Source organism: Dendrobates tinctorius, unplaced genomic scaffold (genome assembly GCF_039654945.1).
Source record: "Dendrobates tinctorius isolate UK_male_01 unplaced genomic scaffold, ASM3965494v1 ptg000039l, whole genome shotgun sequence".
Lineage (NCBI taxonomy): Eukaryota > Metazoa > Chordata > Amphibia > Anura > Dendrobatidae > Dendrobates > Dendrobates tinctorius.
This window is the reverse complement of record NW_027361707.1, coordinates 22,272,938-22,295,801: the sequence shown is the minus strand read 5'-3', so window position 1 is coordinate 22,295,801 and position 22,864 is coordinate 22,272,938. Positions and strand designations below refer to the sequence as shown.

At 44.2% G+C, this 22,864-nt stretch overlaps 1 protein-coding gene across 2 annotated transcripts in view; it reads right to left on the bottom strand.

Annotated features, from left to right (window-relative positions):
* Nucleotides 1–20,135: 20,135 nt before the first annotated feature.
* SH3TC1 (SH3 domain and tetratricopeptide repeats 1) overlaps nt 20,136–22,864 on the bottom strand; it is a 180,241-nt gene continuing 177,512 nt past the window's right edge. For both annotated transcript variants that reach the window (XM_073574548.1, XM_073574549.1), the window contains one exon: nt 20,136–20,474. In XM_073574548.1, the coding sequence (XP_073430649.1) occupies nt 20,226–20,474 (249 nt within the window). In that variant the 3' untranslated portion in view covers nt 20,136–20,225. The remainder of the gene's footprint in view (nt 20,475–22,864) is intronic.

Sequence of the window (22,864 nt, the reverse complement as noted above, 5' to 3'; positions counted from 1 at the left end):
TCCAGACTCCTTATCTATGAACTGGTCCAATGTTTATATTTATGTTTCTCCCTCTCCCATATTGATAGTTCTGCTTCACGTCACTTGTTTTATCTATTGCATTTTTTCTAGGCTGTATTGTGCATAAATATGTGACTTCAGATTTTGTATTAGTCTAGCCTGATGAAGAGACCTGAGTAGTCTCGAAAGCTTGCAGTTTGTTACCATCTTTTCAGTTAGCCATTAAAAGGTATCAACTACTGAGGACTCTCAATCCTGAATATTATGCTAATGTACAAGAACCTAAAATGGCTTTTCCATACAATACAAATCATCCCACAAAAAACATAAACAGAATGTAGAGAAGAAACATTAAAAAATGTTTTTTTTTTATCCGAAGCTCTCTCTGTCTTCAAGGGGTTAAGAAACACCAGCACTTAAACAAGGAACATTTGGACCGATCCCTCCTTGTAATTTAAGATAAAGAATAAGATGTAATAACATTTACTCCTATTTTGAGATACAGCAGATAAAAGTGATTATAGATGAATCTGCCAGGAGATCACGTTTCAAGCCAGGGGCGCAATTTCTGTCAAACAGAGATGAAAATGTTTATAGCAAAATTTAATGGACACGCCGTCTTTTCCATCCCGTGTGCGATATTTATCAGGTTCTGGTCACAGATGTTCCCACATGTGTCTTGCTGGACCCCTGCCATTCCTGACGATGCCCTGTGGGACTAAACTGTAGAATATTTATATATTGTATTCCTATGGCTTCAGTCACTTCCATTCTTCCAGCTGGAAAACTCTTGTTCAAATTTCCTATTATTAGCTTTCCTCTGTCTAAGGCTGGAGTCAGACACAGCGCATAAAAATACGGTCCGTATTTTACGTTCGAAATACGCAAAAATGTTCCCTGAACAGTGATCTGTATGTCATCCGTTGGCAATGCTAGGATGCGATTTTTGCGCATGTAAGCGTCCATGTGACATCCGTATTGCATGCGTATGACGAGATTTTCTCGCCAGCTTACAAAATGGACATATAATGGATCTCAATGACAGGTTAAAACAAAAACAAAAGAATAGATATAGACACATAGAATATATGTGTATATATATATATATATATATATATATATATATATATATATATAAAAAATATATAAGAGCACAGCAGCACCCTGTGAATGCCAAGACATATGATGGCAATGGAAATATAAACTTCCAAACGCTCTGTCCCTCAGTATGATGTACTTACAAAAGTGAAGGTTCTTAGCGCATGATTTGGCCAATTCATCTGTGCCCGGCAACCGCGGCAAGGTGACACTTCTCTGACGGGTCCTGTCTGAACCCTACCATATCCTACTATATATGCCACTTTCAGGTTAAAAAATAAAACCTATTATAATGGACAAACATGTCTCTCCTGTGCTGCAAGCTGTGGTGTGACGGGTGGTTGCGTGGTTATTGGGAGGTATATGTCACATGGATGAATGCTCCCTGCGATGCAACCCGGAGTATTCTGTCTATAGTGTACATGAGCGCTAAAGATGTCATTTAGTGCACTGGGTCCCGGTTGTGGGTAGCTATGAGAGATGGGAGGGTCTGGCTACCCATATTGCCTCACCTTTGGGTGAGGGTGCGGACTGTACCCCATTTTGCCTGAAGATATGTGTATGTTCAGGACCTGTGGTGAGGTCCTGACCATGTGACCAGCTCATGTGATCCATACTTCACCTATGGGTGTGGTTACACGGCTATGTAATTGAGGTGTTTAGCACAGTGAGTGAGTGTGAGGGAGTCTGTCAGAGTGTGGACAGACTTCCATGTGTCCAGGTGGGACACTACAGAGTGGTTTGTGTTCTAAGGAAGGAGAAGCCTTCCAGTGTCTGCGGCTGCAGATAGAGCTCTGCTATGGACATTGCCCTGGCCTGTGTGCACAGGACCTGAGGGAACACAGCCCGGCTAAGGACTGTTTATGTTACTTTTGCCTGCTGTGAAGGCTGGAAACCGTGTTTTGTTACTGTGAGGTTTATGGAGCAAATAAACCGAAAGGAATCGTCTTAACTCTGAATGTGCCAGTGTTTACCTCCAAGACCTGCAAAGTGGGTAATCCCCGTCCACTCACATGGTGGAACGCTACAATTGGTGACAGACTGCGGGCAGCAGTTCCAAGAAGCACATGTTGCCGTATTGGCGGCTCTGAGCCAGGAGAGCAGACAGTCTGGAAAATCGTAATACTGACCGAGGTCAGAGCAAGTGACTGTTTTGATAGTTGTGGGATACCTCTGAGGAGAAGAGGCGTCCAGGAACCTGTGTGGCTGTCACCAACAGGTAACAGACAGGAGTCTGTGGTATGCTGACCGGGGTCAGGGAAAGACTATTTGAGAAGTCGCTATAGGGTGCCTCTGTGGATGAGAGGTACCCGGGAACCTGTGTTGTCGACACCAGCAGGTAACGGACAGGAGTCCGTGTTGTACTGACCGGAGACAGTGAGAGACTATGCATGGTTTTTTTTTTCTCTCTCTTTATAAGAGCTGAAGGTGTTGCTGTGACTCGGCAGGGTCACAAAGTTTTCAAGGTAGCTTGCTGTGGCTCAGTGGGGTCACGAAGGTGACAAGCATCTGGATGTAACTTGGCGGGGTTACGAAGCTTGCGGTGGATCGGCGGGTCCACAAAGTCTGTGGTAGCAGGAGCTGCAGTTGCAAGTTGCAGCAAGAGGTTCTGCAGCAGCAGGAGCTGCAGTGGCATTAGCAGCAGCAGCTTGTGAGCGGCATCCGGAGGTGCCAGTGGTTTGTGACTGCAACAGGAGTGGTGACGTATCATAGGAAGACAGTGTGAACCAGATCACACAAACTCTTAAAGGAGCCCAGAAAGTCCTAAGTGTACTGTGGTACTGTTGGAGCAGATGGACTGCTGTGTACAGGTCTCTAGAGGGGACATGGGGAAATCCCGAAAAGGGGTGGTTGGCCCAAAAAGGGGTGGAGTCCCAGAGAGACGAGGAGTCCCAAAAGGGGATAATGGCCCAAAAAGAGGCGGAGATTTCAAAAGGGGCGGCACTGGTTACCTCAGTGGACATGTCTGGGGAACAGCAGTGTTTATGTCTTACCTATTCTGAGTGCAGCATAGACTTTCCGACTGATGACAAGCCACAGGTGTGTACCGTGATGCTACAGCGGGAAGGAGTCTCTGGACGGCTGGACTCAAAGAGTCAGGTGACTCTGACAGGAACTCCTCTCGTTTTCTGTCTGACCGAGAAAAAGGTCAAGGTTCGCTGCAAACATGGGGTCACTGTGGATTATACTATGGACAGAGTAATGATTGAGGGGTCCAAAAGCGTTGAGTGCCAAGGTGGCAGTATACCACCAAACTTATTGTATCCCTTTGAGAGGGGCCGGGACTTTGTCTTGTTTGATGATGCATGGGAAGTTGATGAAGTGTGGGGTGGCTCAAAGGAGGAGGTAGCACCACCTAAGATCGATGTTCCAGGTGACTGAGAGAAAGTGTGGGTCTGAGCAATTCGCGGATTTGGCTGGGGTGACCAAACGTGTGACCGTGGGATACAGGGTTCCTCCAGGAAAGGGGTCCGACACCGGAGTGAGTAGGGACTTGCTGTTCCAGGATAACAGGGTGAGTGGGGGTGACTCCAATTCAGACTGTGACTCGAACACAAGGGAAAGAGTGTGTAGTAAGGAGGTCACTTTGTCTCGGACAAACTCCAGCACAGAGGAAGTTAGCGTTGGGCTGGAATTAAAACAGACCTGTAGTAGGCTCGCTGAGACCATAGAGGAGGATACTGGAACAGGTGGAGCTCTGAAGAGGCAGAGTGTACGTGGGCAAGAGAGCCCATGTGAAAGTCTAATTAAAGAGCTGATGGTGCGACACGTGCTGGCCAAAAGAGAGCAGGACCGTGAGGTAGAGCTGCTTAAAGAGACAGTCGAGCGAGAAAGGGTCCTGAGACAAGTGACTGAGCACAGAGTGGATGAGCTGGAGAAGGAAGTCTCTGAGCTCAGAGGTCACCTGTCAGCGTGTAAAACCATGAACAAGACCCTGTTGGAAGATATAGAAGTGCTCAGAGAGACCCAAGAGAAGCAACAACAGGAGATTCTCTGGAGAGAGGATGAGCGTCGCTGCTTGGCAGAGGAGCGAGATGGAGTTCTTCAAGGACTCAAGATAAAGGAGACTAAGGCCCAGCTTCAGAAATCCATGGATGACCGGGAAATCAAACTGTTGCGCTCTCCCGAGCTGATCACAATGAAGGAGAGTGAGCTGGAGAGGCTGACCAAAGAAGGGGCCTCCATGGAGGAAGAAATCCAGCTGGGGAAGTGCCACGCAGATGGCCATACAAGGGATGCCGATGTCTTGGAAAATTGCGCTGACGCTCAGGACGAGGAGGTCCAACAGCATGTCCAAGAAGGGGAGACTTCGCTTTTCAAGTGTATAATAGAGGTACCCGAAGACATGCGAAAAGCGTGTGTCATTGAGAATGTGCATGAGGCCTTTAGGAAGGCTATAGAAGCATGTAGTGTGATCTGGGCACCAGAGTCGAAGCAGTTGGTCATACTGTCAACTAAGGAAGTCACAAGGAAGCGGGTTGCTATCCTGAGGGATATGGATCTACAATGCCTCCGCACAAAGCAGATGATCCTGTTGAAGAAAAAAGAAGCCGCTCGATGTCTAGAGTGTGCGAGGAAAGTTCAAAGTCAGTGGGGCATTGCAGAAGACATCATTCAAGTGCCCGGAGGTCTGGTGAGGAAAGTCATTGGAAGGTTTGGGAAAGTGATGCAGGAGATGGTGAACAGGTCTGGCGTGATGAGAGTGAGGATTCTGGCTGATGACAAAGCCCAGGACATGGGTGAGGATGGGATGGTTCCATTCCTCGTTGTCGGGTCCATGGAGAGCCTTGGGAATTTCCGGATGCTCCTGGAGTATCGCGTGTCATACCTGAAAGAAGTAGAGCAGCTAAGACTTGAGAGGGAGCAGATCAACAGAGAGCTGCAGGAAATGGAAAGAAGATGGCCCCCACCTTCAATTCGCGGTATAGAAAGGTGAAGAGGTTCGCTTAAGACTGGAAGTCCTCAAGCTGGAAATAAGAGAGTACATAGAGATAAATGGAAGGGCTGCTCTCGGGACCATATAGACCTTAGGAGAAATGGCCAGCAGAGAGATGACAGTAGGTGGCCTGATGGAAGAAGAAGTAGTGATGCCTCAGTTAGCTTAGAGCCGAGTGACCTAGGCGGGAGACCCTGTAGAAGACGTGGTGACAAAGAGTCAGTCCAGACAAGAGGTATGAGGGCAAGGGAGTCGCAACACCATACTGACGGCCGGGGATGCGGGTGGTCTGACATGAGCCCATCTTTATCAAAGAACGAGACAGAGTCGGATAATGGACGCCTACTGAAGGGTTCAGTAGCAGGGCCTGACTTTGATAGACGATTCGACTGGCAGAGACGACCGTGAAGGATCTCTGGTTGAGTAATAGAAAGTGCCAAGCCCCACGGCTTTAGGCAGAGGGGGGGAATATGTGGTGTGACGGGTGGTCGCGTGGTTAATGGGAGGTATATGTCACATGGATGGATGCTCCCTGCGATGCAACCCGGAGTATTTTGTCTATAGTGTACATGAGCACTAAAGATGTCATTTAGTGCACTGGATCCGGGTTGCGGGTAGCTATGAGAGATGGGAGGGTCTGGCTACCCATATTGCCTCACCTTTGGGTGAGGGTGCGGACTATACCCCATTTTGCTTGAAGATATGTGTATGTTCAGGACCTGTGGTGAGGTCCTGACCATTTGACCAGCTCATGTGGTCCATACCTCACCTATGGGTGTGGTTACACAGCTATGTAATTGAGGTGTTTAGCACATGTGAGTGTGAGGGACTCTGTCAGAGTGTGGACAGACTTCCATGTGTCCAGTTGGGACACTGCAGAGTGTTCTGGGTTCTAAGGAAGGAGAAGCCTTCCTGTGTCTGCGGCTGCAGATAGAGCTCTGCTATGGACATTTCCCTGGCCTGTGTGCACAGGACCTGAGGGAACACAGCCCAGCTAAGGACTGCTTATGTTACTTTTGCCTGCTGTGAAAGCTGGAAACCGTGTTTTGTTACTGTGAGGTTTATGGAGCAAATAAACCGAAAGGAATCGTCTTAACTCTGAATGTGCCAGTGTTTACCTCCAAAACCTGCAAAGTGGGTAATCCCCGTCCACTCACATGGTGGAATGCTACAAAGCCTACAAGTGAATGGGCTAGTAGAACTGGTTGAGAACACCTGCAGGTTAACTGGAGGAGTGCAAGGGTCAAGCAGAAGGAGTCATACCCCCCTATATTTAGCTATACAAAAAAACCTGACTTGAATCTTCCAAGTGTGAATAGGTGCAAGCTGCAGTGACTGCAAAACATATATAAAAAAAAAAGCACAGCAGCACCCTGTGAATGCCAAGACATATGATGTCAATGGAAATAAAAACTTCCAAACGCTCTGTCCCTCAGCAAGATGTACTTACAAAAGTGAAGGTTCTTAGTGCATGATTTGGCCAATTCATGTGTGCCTGTCAACCGCGGCAAGGTGACACTTCTCTGACGGGTCCTGTCTGAACCCTACCATATCCTACTATATATGACACTTTTTTTTTTGTATAGATATATGTATATTTATCCACATGTCATTGAGGCACATATATATATATATAAATATATTTATATTTCATAGAATTCTACATAGCAGAATAGCCGCTAAATCACTTGCCGGCTTCTGTAAAATCATTACAAAACCCGACATGAAATGACACATGGTTTACATACCGGAAACCATTTCATTTCATTTAGTTTTTTATATGTCTCTGACTATTAATTAGATTAGGGTATGTGTGTAAAATTTTGGACATGTAGGTGTTAAATTAACGGGATAAATTTGTTGTAAAAAATTGTGTGGGCTCCCGCAGTATTTTCTCAGCCAGAGAGGGAAAGCAGGTGAGTGAGGGCAGATATTAATATCCTAGAGAGACCATTGTTTTTGTCCCCCCCCTGGTTAAAAAAATCTGCCCCCAGCCACCCCAGAAAAGGTGCATCTATAAGCCTCTCTATTCCCATTGCCTTTAGCGGTGGCTCGTGGGTTAATAACGCTACCGGCCCCGCTGTAAACCACTGCAGAATGAATTAAATCATGTCTGCTCAGGCGCCCCGGCCTACCAGGGATGAACTGATTAGCGTGTGAAAGTTTCTGAATTTTTTCCCACGCTGTCAGTTCACCTCAGGTCAAACGGGGACTCCGCACAGCCTCACTGACTACCGCTGACGTCACTGAGGCTGCGCGGTGTGCCCAGCTGGCCTGAGGTGAACTCAGGAGCGTGGGAAAAAGTTCAGAAACTTTCCCACACTAAACAGTTCACTCCCGGTCAGCCGGGGGAACCTGCGCAGACATGATTTCATTTATTCTGCAGTGGTTTACAGCTGGGCCCATAGCATTAGCACTGGTCTCTGTTGTAAACTAGTTAGCCCCTTGTGATGGATTGCAGCGGGGGACCTGACTGAATGGCGGAGAGGTATGGATATTGTTGTTTTTTTATTTTATTTTTTTTTACAGGACAATAAGGGATTCTTTTGGATTGGCAGAATAAGGGTATGTGCACACATTGCTGCGTTTTTATCCGCGGATTACCTACGGATTTTGCTAAATCCGCAGGTAAATTGACCTGCGTTTTACCTGCAGATTTCCTACGGATTTGCTGCAGATTTTGTGTGGATTTCCCCTGCGTTTTTACACCTGCGGTCTTCTATAATGGAGCAGGTGTGAAAACACTGCGGATTCCGCACAAAGAATTGACATGCTGCGGATTCAAAACCACAGCAAATCTGCGTGGAAAAATCCACATCATGTGCACAGCGTTTTTTGTTTTACATTGATTAGAATGGTACTGTACATCGCAGGCCAAATCCGCTGTGGATCCGCAGCAGAATCCGCAACATGTGCACATACCCTTATAAATTTTGTCAAAAACTTTGTGTAATTATTTCATTAAAATAATTTTTAATTAATGTGTGTCTTTTTTAACCCTTTACTACTATAGGATTAATAATGGATAGGTGTTTCCATTATTAACCTTAACCTTTCAATAGCAAGGTCACATTAACCCATTATTAACCCATGAGCCACCGCTAAAGGCAATGGGAATAAAGAGGCTAAGTGCCAGAAAAGGTGCATCTTATAGATGAGCCTTTTCTAGGGTGGCTGGGGGCAGATTTTTTGAGCCAGGGGGGGCCAAAAACAATGGTCCTTCTCTAGGCTAGTAATATCTGCCCTCACTCACTGGCTTTCCCTCTCTGGTGGAGAAAATAGGGCGGGAGCCCACGCAATTTTTTACAACGAATTTACCCGTTAATTTAACACCTACATGTCCAAAATTTTACACAATACACTAATCTAATTATTAGTCAAAGACATATTAAAAACTAAATTAAATGAAATGGTTTTCTGTATGTAAACTATGTGTCATTTCATGTCTGGTTTTGTAATGATTTTACATAATCCAGCAATTGATTTAGCGGCTATTATGCTATGTAGAACGCTATGAACTATAAATATATAAATATATAAATATATAGTGTGTTTCAATGACATGTGTATATATATATATACAGTATATATATGTATTCTATGTGTCTATATCTAATCTTTCGATTCTTTATTAAACATGTCAGTGTGATTTTACTGTATCACGCACTGAATTGCCGGCTTTTGTTAAAGGACACCGGTGCGTATTTCTCGCAAGTCACAAGTCTGGTCCGTGTGTAATCCGTATTTTTCTCGCCCCCATAGACTTGCATTGGCGTTTTACGGGCGTAATACGGTGACAATCACAGCATGCTACGATTTTCTCAGCACGTATAATACGGCCGAGACAAAATCGGCTGATGTGAGCTGCCCCATAGATTAACTTTGGGACGAGTGCAATGCTTTTATTGCGCATAGAACTCGTCCATATTTCTCGCTAGTGTGATCCCGGCCTAATACAGGTGGTCCCACATTTAAGACCCCTTACACTGAGCAAAGAGAAACCACAGTGAGCATCTTTTGGTCTTGTGGAGTCAGTGTGACCATGTTCAAGTGAACATCTTCAACCATTAATATGAATAGTTGACCATAGCATGGGAACTGTGTGTCTGGCCACATTCTCTACTGGCTTAACAATTGGGACTTTTCCTATTTTTTCCAAAGGGCCATTTCTTTGCCCTTGTTTGAACTTTACATAATGGTTCACAATCCGAAGCACCAAACCTGCTTCCAAATGTAAGGACTCCACACACCCTCTGTACCTGTGTCACGGTGTGACTGTGGGATAATAGATGTGCACCTATACTGACCCTTCGGCAGGGTGCGCGATGACGTCACTTCATCACGCACTCGCTGTGTTCTGGGTAGTGCAGCTGCTGAGACCAGAGCAGAGCTTGGAGCAGCGGAGGGGAACAAGGAGAGGTGAGGATTGTGTGGTGTTTGCTTTTTTAAACTATATGAGTGAATGAGTACTGGACTGTGGGGCTGTATTATATTCTATGGGGGGAGGGTGGGGGGCTACATTATATTCTATAAGGGTGTGGGCTGTATTATATTCTATGAGGGAGGCTGCATCATACTCTGAGGAGGCTTTATTATACTATATGAGTGGGCTACATTATAGTCTATGGGGGGCTGCATTATACCCTATGCGGGGGCTACATTATATTCTGTGGGGGGTGGCTGCATTGTACTGTGTGAGGGGGCTACATTATATTCTATGGAGAGGGCTGCATTATACTCTGTGAGAGGGCTACATTATATTCTATGGGGGTCTGCATTATACTCTATGAGGGTGCTGCATTATATTCTATGGGGGTCCTGCATTATACTCTATGAGGAGGCTACATTATATTCTATGGAGGGCTGCATTATACTATATGAGGGGACTGCATTATATTTTATGGTGGGGCTGCATTATATTCTATTAGGGTCCTGCATTATACTCTATGAAGGGGCTACATTATATTCTATGGGGGGCTGCATTATACTATATGAAAGGGGCTGCAATATATTCTATGTTGGGGCTGCATTATATTCTATGGGGTGGCTGCATTATATTCTGTGGGGTGGCTGCATTATGCTATATGGGGTGACTGCATTATGATCTATGAGGGGACTACATTATATTCTGTGAGGGGGCTACATTATATTCTATGGGAGTCTGCATTATACCATATGAGGGGGCTGCATTATATTCTATGAGGGGGCTACATTATATTCTGTGGGGTGGCTGCATTATGCTATATGGGGTGACTGCATTATGATCTATGAGGGGACTACATTATATTCTGTGGGGTGGCTGCATTATACTCTATGGGGTGGCTGCATTATACTATATGGGGGCTGCATTATACTCTGTCAGACTATGGGCAGTGCATTATACTATATGTATTACATGCGACCTGCATTATACTGTATTGAGGACTATGGGGAATATATTATACTATATGAAGAACTATGGGGTGCATTATACAATGGGGAGTGAATTGTACTATATGGAGGACTATAGGGGGTGCATTATACTATATGGTGGACTGAGGAGTGTATTTTAATATATGGAGGACTATGAGGAGTGCATTATACTATATGGAGGACTATGGGGAGTGTATTATACTATATGGAGGACTATGGGGCACATTATATGGCGGACTATGGGGCACATTACATTATATGGAGGACTATGGGGTGTGCATTATACAATATGTAGGACTGTGGTGCACTTTATACTATATGGAGGACTGTGGTGGGGTGAATTATATTATAAACAACCAAAATGCTGCCTATCATCGAGAGAGTGACTTATTTATGCCAGAACAAAAATCATTGTGAAAACTGCAGATGTGCTGCTGATAACATGATACTTTATGGGGACAGATTGATCTAATAGTGATTGTTCTGTCCCCATTATTCTTCCTCAGCCGGTGGAAAGAGGCCAGGAAGCAAGCGTCGAACGACTTCAATATTGTCGATCACACTTGTTTAGCGGCCTGAACTCAGAAACATTTTGGTTGTAGTTACATGCGCTGTGTGATGTGCAATATATCAGCATTCGGGGCCCCATTTTAAACTTTTGCCCAGGGACCTACTTTGCCTAAAACCGGCCCTACCCTTAGGCTAGGGCTCCCTGGCTATCCCTGTCCCAGGATTACCCCTGAAGGTGGAGATGCCCGAGCCTTGTTCCTTCCTATGCTCCTGAGTAGCACTAATCTGGGAAATATAAAACAAGACAGACAGGCCAGAAACGGAAGGACAATCATACAACACTCTCTCAGGGAAATTCAGAGAGGAATATAAAGTGTACAGCCCGAGACGTATAATAACCAGTAACCAGTATGCAAACAGCTATGAGCTGATAGTAATAGCTTAGGAACCTTTAGGGCTATTGGCCTGTTTCCAGAATATTAACAGCAGCCACCAGCCGTTGGCTTTCCTTCAGCTGTCTATAACAATAAAGGGGGACCTCACATCGTTTTTTTCATTTATTTTTATATTTTAAGGTTACCGCAGGTCAGAGACATGGTTTCCCATGTTGTCAAACAGACGACATTGTGAGAAACGCAGGATGTTTTGACCCCCCCATTCACTGGAATTGGGTCCGGGTTACCCAAACCAAACTTTTTTAAAAGTTTGTCCCAACCTGCAGAACCCGAACATCCACGGGTTTGCCCATCACTAGTTTCTATATGTGAACAGGATCCAAGGTTTCCCAACAGAGCATTGCTCATAGCATCAGGGTGCCTTTACCAGCTTCTGTTCATGGGGCATCCTGGTGTCATCTCTTCCTGGGTGAATGACGCATATGCATCTGGCCGTCCACATCATGTAAAAGAAAACATGATTCATCAGTCCAATAGCATTTCAGCATTTTGTGCTACTGTAGCTTTTCTGTGTGACTGGACCACACAGGCTAGCGTTCACTCCCCATGCCTATGACCTCATTGCCAGTTCTCCAGTTTTCCTTTCTTGGACCACTTTTGGTAGATACGAACTACTGCATATCAGGAAGACCTGCCATCTTGGAGATGCATCTAGGAATCACAATTTGTCCCTTCTCAAGCTTTTTTTCTACTTCCAACACATAAACTTCAAGCACTGAATGTTCACTTCATTAAACTGTTCCACTCCTCAAAAACCTCTTTAACATGTTTGTCAATGTAAGAATAAGGATCGGACCAGGGGTACCTGTTTTGCACCGGATCTGGAACTGTCAAGGCTGTCTCCTCTGTTGTCCCGGGAAAAGCTTAGAGAACTGCACCAACCTTTGTACTTAGGCACAGGTGGCATGGCTAAGTCTCTGAGGCAACAGCGCGCGTGGGAACAGAGAGACTTGGCGAGAAGGGACAGTGCGCAGCAGAGAGGGGTGAGCGTTCCTTACCTCAAGCACCGTCACGACGCAGGCCCGCACAGAAGCATCCCTGCTGCTGCCAGCAGAAATTGTGAGAAAAGACGTGCAGTGAGCCCGCTGATCGTGACTAATCAAGAAGCTGAGCGCTCCGAGCCCGTGAGTACCACGCGAGTGCCGCTTGAGAGAGACTAAGAGTGGAACTGCTGTCAGCGCTCTGCTTCCCCAGTATACTTTTGCCGGACCACGTTGGGCTGAGACCGTGCGGTGGCTTCCATCCTTCCAGCCACACTGGTACATGGACTAGGGGCTCAGCGAAAGGTACCAGAGACCAACCACTGCCGCCAGAAGGCGGACCACTGTTATTTCCAGAACTTACGTGGACAGTCATCGCGTCAGCTGTTGTTGGCGCCATCATCGCTTCATAACACCCATGGCCTGAGGACCAGCGGATAGGATAAGTTAACCCCCCCACAAGAACTGTCCCTACTGTCTTCATTGTTCTTTAACCCTACCCACAATTTCACCATTGAACTGTTTTATTCCCTGTTTAACCCTTTACCTCCCTGCGTGGAGTATCCCACTGTTGATTAAAAACCAGTTAACCCTTGCTCTGTCTCCTGCCTGTCACTGCATCCCGCAACCTGCTCACATCGATATCCACCACAGTTGGCAATGAGAAGGCCTCCACCACCGTCCCTGCCAAGGCTCATTCTTCAGATCTAATTGTTAAAATCACCCCAAGATTGAGGGAACCAGATGCCCACATCCTACAGGTGCCAGCATGAGTAAATGCCATTATCACATCCACCCACAAGGAGCCCAAGAGAACTTTCTGGACACCAACATAGATATAACACTGGTCCATTGTGAATCAGTTTCCAGAAATAAGATGGTGACCATCAAAGAAAGGGAATTTAGACTGGTGATCAGGATTTCTTTAAAGGAGTTGTCCCGTTTACCTACATTGGAAGGTGAGAGGTGCTACTGACATGGCATCTGTGGCCAACTAGCCAGGTATTGTGTAGACGTCTATTAATAGAGCAATAACTGCCAGCCATGCCCAATATCTGGCAATAGGCCGATTGACAACCCATCAGAAGTGCCTTTTTCCTTTCAGTGTAGAAGTGGGAGGCACCAGATAACTATTTTAATGGAATAATCGAGCTTCCAATCAGCAGAAATCTGTCTCAGCATTCAGTGTGAGCTTTGGGCTATGAAATCTCTTGCAGATGTCACCACTTCATGACATAATAAATACTAGGAGTGAACTCCAACTGTATCTACCAGTAAATATTCCAATCATACATGTGTTTTCTACATCATGGCACAAATTAGGAGGCTCCTGTGCCTCATCCATGAAGCTGGGTTTAAAGCTTGGAAGAAAGTTTACGGAGTATGGAAAAAATGACTCACTCTCCAGTGCTCCATGGATGAAGAAATGAGAAGGTTCAGATCATTTGGTCGGAGGTTTCATGAGGTTTTTATTCTATGAAGAACCAAGCCGGTACATAGACATAATCAATCTGCTGATTGCCTACAGAGGCACAGGTTATGGGCAGACATACCATCCTGGCACATGGATGAGCAATATTGGCCAATGTTCACCAAAGTGGAAAAAAGAAAAAAAGTCCTCAAGGCTAAGAAGATAATTTTCCTATGGTATCATCACTCTATAACAGCTGGATAAAGTCATTGTTAACCTTTTCTGCTTTGACCAATTTTTGTTTTTGCATTTTTATTTTTTTCCTCCCCTTTTTCTAAAAGCCGTAACTTTTTAAAAAATTTTTTTTCATCCACTTTGCCATATGAGGACTTGTTTGTTTGAAGGACGAGTTTTGAATGACATCATTCACTTGACAATTGACATTTTATGAGATCTGTAACTTTTTTACTTTTCTGCCAATGCGGTATTGCCAAGGCTTATTAATTGTGTTGACAACTGATGTTTTCATTGGTACTATTTTGGGATGCGAGCAATGTTTTAATCACTTTTTAATGCCGAGGCCCTGAGCAAGAGGGAAATCTCACTCACTGTTGAGAACACTGGCACGCTACGGGGGGAGTCCAGTGACAGCGACCACGAGTGGGCCCCCCGCTTGCAATATTTACCTCTCTATGTTCCCCTGCAGCTCCGGTGTCTTCTGCGTTTGTGATGCCTCAGGGCAGAGGGCATGGGCATGATGACATCACTACTGTATGCCCTACGCTTTGAGCAGTCACAGTGCAGAGAACCAGAAGACGGTGAAGCTGATGAGTCCGGACCTGCGGCCAGCGAGCAGAGGTCAATATTTGATTTTTTTATGTATGGAGCAATATACGGGGCCCATTCTATATGGAGTCTAATATGGGGACCATTCTCTATAGAGCATTACATAGGGCCCATTATTTTGTATATAGCATTGTATGGGGCCCATTATTCTGTATGGAACAATATTTGTGGACCATTCTGTTTGGAGCATTATATGGGGCCCATTAATCTTATGGAGCACTATATGTGGTCCATTATCCTGTAAGGAGCATTATATGGGGCCCTTTCTGTATGGATCGTTACATGGGGCCTATTATTTTATATAGAGCATTATATGGTGCCCATTAATCTATATGGAGAAGTATATGGGGCCCATTATTCTGTATAGAGCAATATTTGGGGACCATTCTGTTTGGAACATTATATGGGGCTCATTAATCTGTAAGGAGCATTATATGAGGCCGATTACTCTGTATGGAGCATTATATGGGGTCCTTTATTCTATATCGAGATTTATATGGGCTCCATTATTCTGTATGGAGCAATATATGGGGTGTATTATTCTGTATGAGCAATTTATGGGGCCAATATACTGTATGGAGTATTACATAGTGCCTTGCGAAAGTATTCGACCCCCTGGAACTTTTCAACCTTTTCCCACATATCATGCTTCAAAAATAAAGATACCAAATGTCAATTTTTTTATTAAAAAAAAAAAAAAGAGAAAGTGAAATATCACATAGTCATAAGTTTTCAGACCCTTTGCTCAGACACTCATATTTAAGTCAAATGCTGTCCATTTCCTTGTGATCCTCCTTGAGATGGTTCTACTCTTTCATTGGAGTCCAACTGTGTTTAAACTGCTAGGACTTGATTTGTAAAGGCACACACCTGTCTATATAAGACCTCACAGCTCACAGTGCATGTCAGACCAAATGAGAATCATGAGGTCAAAGGAACTGGCCAAGGAGCTCAAAGACAGAAATGTGGCAAAGCACACATCTGACCAAGGTTACAAAGGAATTTCTGCAGTACTCAAGGTTCCTAAGAGCACAGTGGCCGCCATAATCCTTAAATGGAAGACGTTTGGGACAACCAGAAGTCTTCCTAGACCTGGCTGTCCAGTCAAACTGAGCAATCGTGGGAGAAGAGCCTTCGTGGGAGAGGTAAAGAAGAACCCCAAGATCACTATGGCTGAGCTCCACAGATGCAATAGGGAGATGGGAGAAAGTTCCACAAAGTCACTGCAGCCCTCCACCAATCAGGCCTTTACGGCAGAGTGGCCGGACGGATGCCTCCTCAGTGAAACATGGTGGTGGCAACATCATGCTATGGGGGTGTTTTTCAGCTGCAGGGACAGGACGACTGGTTGCAATTGAAGGAAACATGAATGCGGCCAAGTATAGAGATATCCTGGATGAAAACCTCTTTCAGAGTGCTCTAGACCTCAGACTTGGCCGAAGGTTCACCTTCCAAAAAGACAATGACCCTAAGCACACAGCTAAAATAACAAAGGAAAGGCTACAGAACAACTCTGTGACCATTCTTGACTGGCCCAGCCAGAGCCCTGACCTAAACCCAATTGAGCATCTCTGGAGAGATCTGAAAATGGCTGTCCACCAACGTTCACCATCCAACCTGATGGAACTGGAGAGGATCTGCAAGGAAGAATGGCAGAGGATCCCCAAATCCAAGTGTGAAAAAGTTGTTGCATCATTCCCAAGATGACTCACGGCTGTACTAGCTCAAAAAGTGTAGAAGTTTGAGTAGAAGCTCAATACTCAGTATTGAGTAGAAGCTCAATACTGAGCAGAGGATCTGAATAGGTATGGCCATGTGATATTTCAGTTTTTCTTTTTTAATAAATTTGCAAAAATTTCTACATTTGTTTTTTTCAGTCAAGATGGGGTGCAGAGTGTACATTAATGAGAAAAAAAATGAACTTGTTTGAATTTGCCAAATGGCTGCAATGAAACAAAGCGTGAAAAATTTAAAGGGGTCTGAACATTTTCCATACCACTGTATCTCTTGACCTTTGGTGTTTGTATGTTTGTTGCTTTCTGTTATCCGTGTTTTGTCTTTATTTCTTGTTTACCTTATATTTCTATTCCAAGCCTCATGGGGTGGGGAGAGGACAAATCAGAGTTTTACAGGAGCTTATTAAGGTCAGAGACTTTGGGCTTTCTACCTTCAAGAGTACCCTTGGTACTGGGATAGTTCCACGGAAAATTTGAAGCCCCCCTTCTCAACCAAAGTCCCTCATTGCGTGACACAGAGCCTGATCAAATCTTCGGATCGCACTCAGCCATGCAAGTCAATGACTGTGTGGAAACCATCAGTCTGCACTTGTATGACATCTGAGTGCAGTCTGATTTCCATCCAATGACACAATGGAGAAGATGGAGAATTCTTTTCTCCATCTCTTCAGCTGAGAGAGTCGGATCACACTATGATCAAACTCTGATCAGAGTGTAATCAGAGTGTGATTTGCTTAAATCGGGCCAATTTTCTTGGATGAGAAAGCATACGGTCTTCTGCCCTGTCCTAAACATCCCAATTACCAAAACCTCGCCCGTAATGATGCAAAACAAAAAAAAAGACTAAACCAATTACTGGAAAAACTTAAAAGGTGCAAAATAAATAACAAATGAAGTGAAAAATTAAAAAAGTAATTGCTGCAACTATTTAGCCCCTATTCATTAAATATCATTTTGTAGTAAGTGTCTTGAATGTGCTTAACGTATTACTGGTCAGGATCCATATCCATTTTGTTGAACCGCTGCAGGTGAGCTGGCAAAATCCGTTTTTTTTTGTCATTTACGACACCTTGTCTGCTTGTCGTGGTTGGCCATGCCCCATCCCATTTGAGCAAGGCAAAATTGGCAAAGCTGGCCATGACTGGTGTAAAAATTCCAAAAAGTCAAGTTGTACAACATTTTTGAGACCTTTCAAGAAGACTTTTGCCAGAACCTAGGTGAGAAAGTTTGGGTGAATCAGGGCCTTTAACTCTAGAAAAAAGGCACAAAAGCCGGGATGAATCGTCCCCATAGTGCTGGTGCAATTAGTCATAACGTGCATAATAATATACATAATCATTTATATTGATGCAAAAGAGAAGAAAAACAAAATCCATCATGTGCCATTAGTCAGTGCTTCTACATCTGTGTGACTGGTTCTAATAGTGCGGCTGTCAGAATTTAATGGGCTTAAATGCTTCCAAATGGGAATCACATCTGTGTAAATGCATTTTCGTTCCATCTTAAAATTCCATGTAATGAATATTTGCATTCGGGAAATCTCGATACCATTACCGCCCCCTGGAGGCCAAAAAAAAAAACCGTAATTGTAATGCAGTAAGACATTCTATTTACAGTGGGTTGTACTCTCTTATAAAATTACATCTCATTTTCTGGGGTCCTGCAGAGAGAGGGGCCCATCATCAAATCAAAAAAGCAAACAAGGCGCTCCCTACTGTTTAAAGTACGTTGGAAAAGCTGACATTTTTTATCCCATTCATTCCAAAGGCTATTTCCATTTTCCTGACCAGGGTCACTTTATGTTGTTATAACACTGGAACACTTCAACAGATCCCACTGATTCTGAGAGGGTTTTCTTAGAACATCTTATACTTCATGATAGTGGTAAAACTTGTTCAATACAACTTGCATTGATTTGTGAAAATATTGGAAATTTGGTGAAAATGTTGAAAATTTTGCAATTTTCAAACCTTTAATTTTTATGCCCTCAAATAAGAGAGTGATGTCACACTGTATAGTTAATCAATAACATTTCCCACATGTCTACTTTACATCAGCACAATTTTTGAAATTCATTTTTTCTTTGTTAGGACGTTATAAGGGTTAAAAGTTGACCAGCGATTTCTCATTTTTTACAACAAAATTTACAAAACCATTTTTTTTCAGGGACCACCTCGCATTGGATGTGACTTTGACGGGTTTATATGTCAGAAAATACCCAAAAGTGACTCCGTTCTAAAAACTGCACCCCTCAAGGTGCTCAAAACCACATTCAAGAAGATTATTAACCCTTCAGGTGCACACAGGGGCGAATGGAATGTGGAAGGAAATGAATTCTTAACCGTTTTTTTTTTCACAAAAATGTTGCTTCAGGCCCAATTTGTTTTTTTTTATTTTCACAAGGGTAAGAGAAGAAAACTGAACAAAAAATTTATTTTTCAATAGAGTGAAGCATGGTGGTGGCAGTGTGCTCTTACATGGGGCTGCAAGAACGCTGCTGGAGTCGGAGAGCTATATTTCATTGGTGCTTCCATGAATTCACCGATGGACTGCTCTATATCAAAAGAGAAGATGCTGCTATCACCATGCCTAGAAGAATTGGTGATGTACTTTAAAATCATAGCGGTCGTACAAAATACTAGATGCAACTAATTTGAGTAAAAACAAGATTTTTTTTAATGAAAGTTATATTATTAACCTTACTTTAATGTTATGGGTTAAAAAAAATGTCCTGTGAAACTCAGTCTTGTCAAAATTATTAAAATTGTTCTTTTGTTTATTGAGATATTGATTTAACTCTTACTTCTGGAAAGGGGGTGTACTCATTTATGCTGAGCACTGTATATAAGTTCCATCCGCTTTGCTGGAACTGGAAGACGCTGCATTTTTTTTTCGCTCACTGAAACACACAGCAGAAAAAGTCCACCAAATACTCATTGTGGGAACTTGGACTTAAGGGAAGATTCCGGTCCTACTGTTTCTTCAGGATGGTTGTGCAGGGTCACGTCTGAAGTCTTCATAACACCATATTACCCGAAGGGTAAATAGATCCCATATTAAGGAATGTTAAAATATGAATTTTATTAGTTTTCAATTTAAAAATGGTCACTAAAGGATCAATAAAATTATTGCTAAACTGCTCCTATATTATATCACATTCCAACCTCTTGAACCCTAGTGCAATAATTCTTTCATTCTGGTCTATCACGGCTGCAGTCCGTGATCATATAGTAAGCAACAGATGAGTATCAATGTTATTGACCTATCAGAATCATTCAAGCTAGTTAAAAATCATTCATAGCCTCCCTAAAGGGCCTGTCGCACTAAGCGATATCGCTATGTCTGATACTTACCTCCGACCGGCTCCCCCGCTGGTTATCGCTGATCGCGCGAGAACGTCCTGGGCTGTTTCTCGTCAGCGTCCTGCTGGGCTTCCTGTGGCGCCGACGAGCAACGCGTGGACGCGGGCGGGAGGACGTCAGGATCGCCTCGTCTGACAGATAAGTAGCGACCCCCGACCTCTGCTATGTCGCTGGTGAGATCTGCCTGTGTGGCAGCTCACTAGCGACCACTTAGCGAAGGACCAGCGATCCTGACCGCGTCATATCACTGGTGCATCACTAAGTGTGACAGTACCTTTACAAGTTTCACCTTAGCAGGCTTCCTCAGGGGCCTGGGGCTGTAATGACCTCCAAAATGGTATGTTGGATCTTTTGAAACCTTTGTTTCTGACATCTGAGACAAACAGAGTGGTTTTAGCAATTGGCTTTAATACAGAATCAAACACATTGCAGAATTTACACAAGGAAATGATAAAAGTCGTCTTTTCAACACAACCTTTCAGTGGCTGTGAGTCCGCGCTAGATTTTGGCATTGCTGCCCAGGAGACAGGTTTATCCTTCGTACATTCAGCTCGGTGGCGAAGGTTCGGGCTTTCTGATAAAAGTAAAGTGACTTTTCTCGGTCAACTAGAAAATTATGGTAGATGACGGCAAGTCGGGTATAAATCTTCAACTGCGATTTCTTGTTGCCTAAATCCATTGCAGCGGCTAGGGCGAGGTGATAGTATCCAGCGGCATCATAGGGATCCTGCAAGACACAGTAGGGTTAGCTTTGGTCCTGACTCTCTACCAACCAGGATCATTCACACCTATGCAGTATAGGAATGCTCCTGGTAAGGTCTATAGGGGGCAGTATTATATAAGACGACTCTGGTGTTCTTGTATCGGCTTCTGGTGTTAGGAAACCCCTGTCCCCAGCTGCAGTTTATCTAAAAAACAAACTAAGCTTTACTCACTCTCCACAAGTCAAGCACTGCGTCTCTGCTGCTGCTACTGGTGTATGTTATTGTCTGCAGCTAATCATTGGGCTCACTGACATTGCCTATGTTGATGGCACAAGAACTGATTGGACACAGTGCTATGAGAATGACGTAATCGTTGCAGACATTAACACACGCTGAGAGCAGCAGTGGGGACTCAGGTCTGGACCCCAGGAGAGTGAGTATGGCATCGTTTTTTTTTTTTGATAAACTGCAGCGATAAAACCCACATTTTACTCCTCTCTGCACCCAGTTGTGGAGAAGTACAAGTCAGGGTTGGAATATAAAAAGTATCCCAATCTCTGATGATCCCCCTGAGCTCCATCAAATCCAGACTGGAGTATATGTCCATACGACTACAATAAGCCGTACAAGCCATAAAGGTGGACATGTGAAAGACTCCCAAAATGTATGGAGAAAGGTGCTGTGGTCAGATCAGATTAAAATTGAACTTTCCACCACCAAGGTAAACACTATGTCTGGCGCCAAACCAATACAGCTCATCACACCAAGAACACCATCCCCACAGTAAAACATGGTGGCAGCAGCATCATGCTGTGGGGATGTTTTCTGGCAGCAGGTATATGGAAAGTGGTCTGAGTTGAGGGGAAGATGGATGGTGTGAAATACAGGGATATTTTTGAGTAAAACTGGTTTCAGTCTGTCAGTGATTTGAGACTGGGACAGAGGTTCGCCTTCCAACAAGCAAACTACTCAAAGCATACTACTAAAGCAACTCTCAAATGGTTTAAGGGGAAACGTGTAAATGTTTTGGAGTGACTTCGTCAAAGCCCAAACCTTAATCCAAATGAGAATCTGTGGACAGACTTGAAGATTTCTTTTCACCAGAGGAAACCATCTAACTTTAAGGAGCTTGAGCCATTTTTGTTATGAATGAGTCACCGAAGGAGGAAAAAACAAAAATACAAGCTAAGTCCAGAAAACCGGAGAGGTTGGTAGCTATTGTAATGCAGACCCCTGATCCTATCCACAACAACTAACAGTAGCCGTGGGGGGTTCCTACGAGGCCCTAGACCCCTCGATCACAGCCGGAGAACTAAATAGGCCTAAAGAAAGAAAGGGGAAATCTAAACTGCCCCAGAGCAGACCCCAAAGCAATAGGCAGCCCCAACATATAATGACGGTGAAGCAAGATGAAAACACTAACACAGATAGAAAGATAGGTTGAGCAAACGATGGGGCCCAAGCTAACTAAAAAGGACAGGATAGAAAAGCTGCTGTCTGCAATCCGTAAAAAACCCTACCAAAAAATGTCCCAACCGTCTGATAGGAAAAACAGGCCCTGAAGTTGCTAGGACTTCAAAAAGACTATATCAGCACTCAGGTAAATTCTGAAAACAGAGCAAAGAGACAAACTGATCAGAGACAAAAATGGAACTCAGCACACCCCCGACCGGGGATGGCTGAACTCCAAAAAACAAGGTAAACAAAACAAAACTAATAAGTTCAATAGCAGAGCAAAAACTTATCTTTGGGAAGCAGGAATCAGACTGGTCTCCAAGAATCCAGCAGAGAAATCACCAGCGACTCAGAAGGGCGTCGGCTGCCTTATATCCAGTCAGAATTTCCTGTTACCCAGTCATCATCTACCAGATCAGGTGTTTGGTAATCAGCCTCACTACCTGCCTTCACCAGAAGAGGGAGTTCATCAGACATTGACGGTGAAGGGGATGATGAACTCACAACAGTACCTCCCCCTTGAGGAGGGGTCACCGAACCCTCATCCACGCCACCAGGGTGATCAGGATGGGCCCGATGAAAGTCACGAACCAATCTTTCGGCATGAATATCGGATGCAGGGACCCAAGAATTATCCTCCTGGCCATAACCCTTCCACTTAACCAAATACTGGAGTCTCCGTCTAGCCAGGCGAGAATCCAGTATCTTCTCAACCTCATATTCCACATTACCTTCAACCAATACCGGGTCAGGAGGTGCCACCACAGGAACTACTGGCTCAACAAACCTCTTTAACAGAGACTTGTGAAACACGTTATGGATCTTAAATGTAACAGGAAGAGCCAATCAAAAAGAGACTGGATTAAGAATCTCCAAAATCTTGTAAGGTCCAATAAATCTAGGTTTAAACTTTGGAGAAGCCACCTTCATAGCGATATTCTTTGATGACAACCAAACC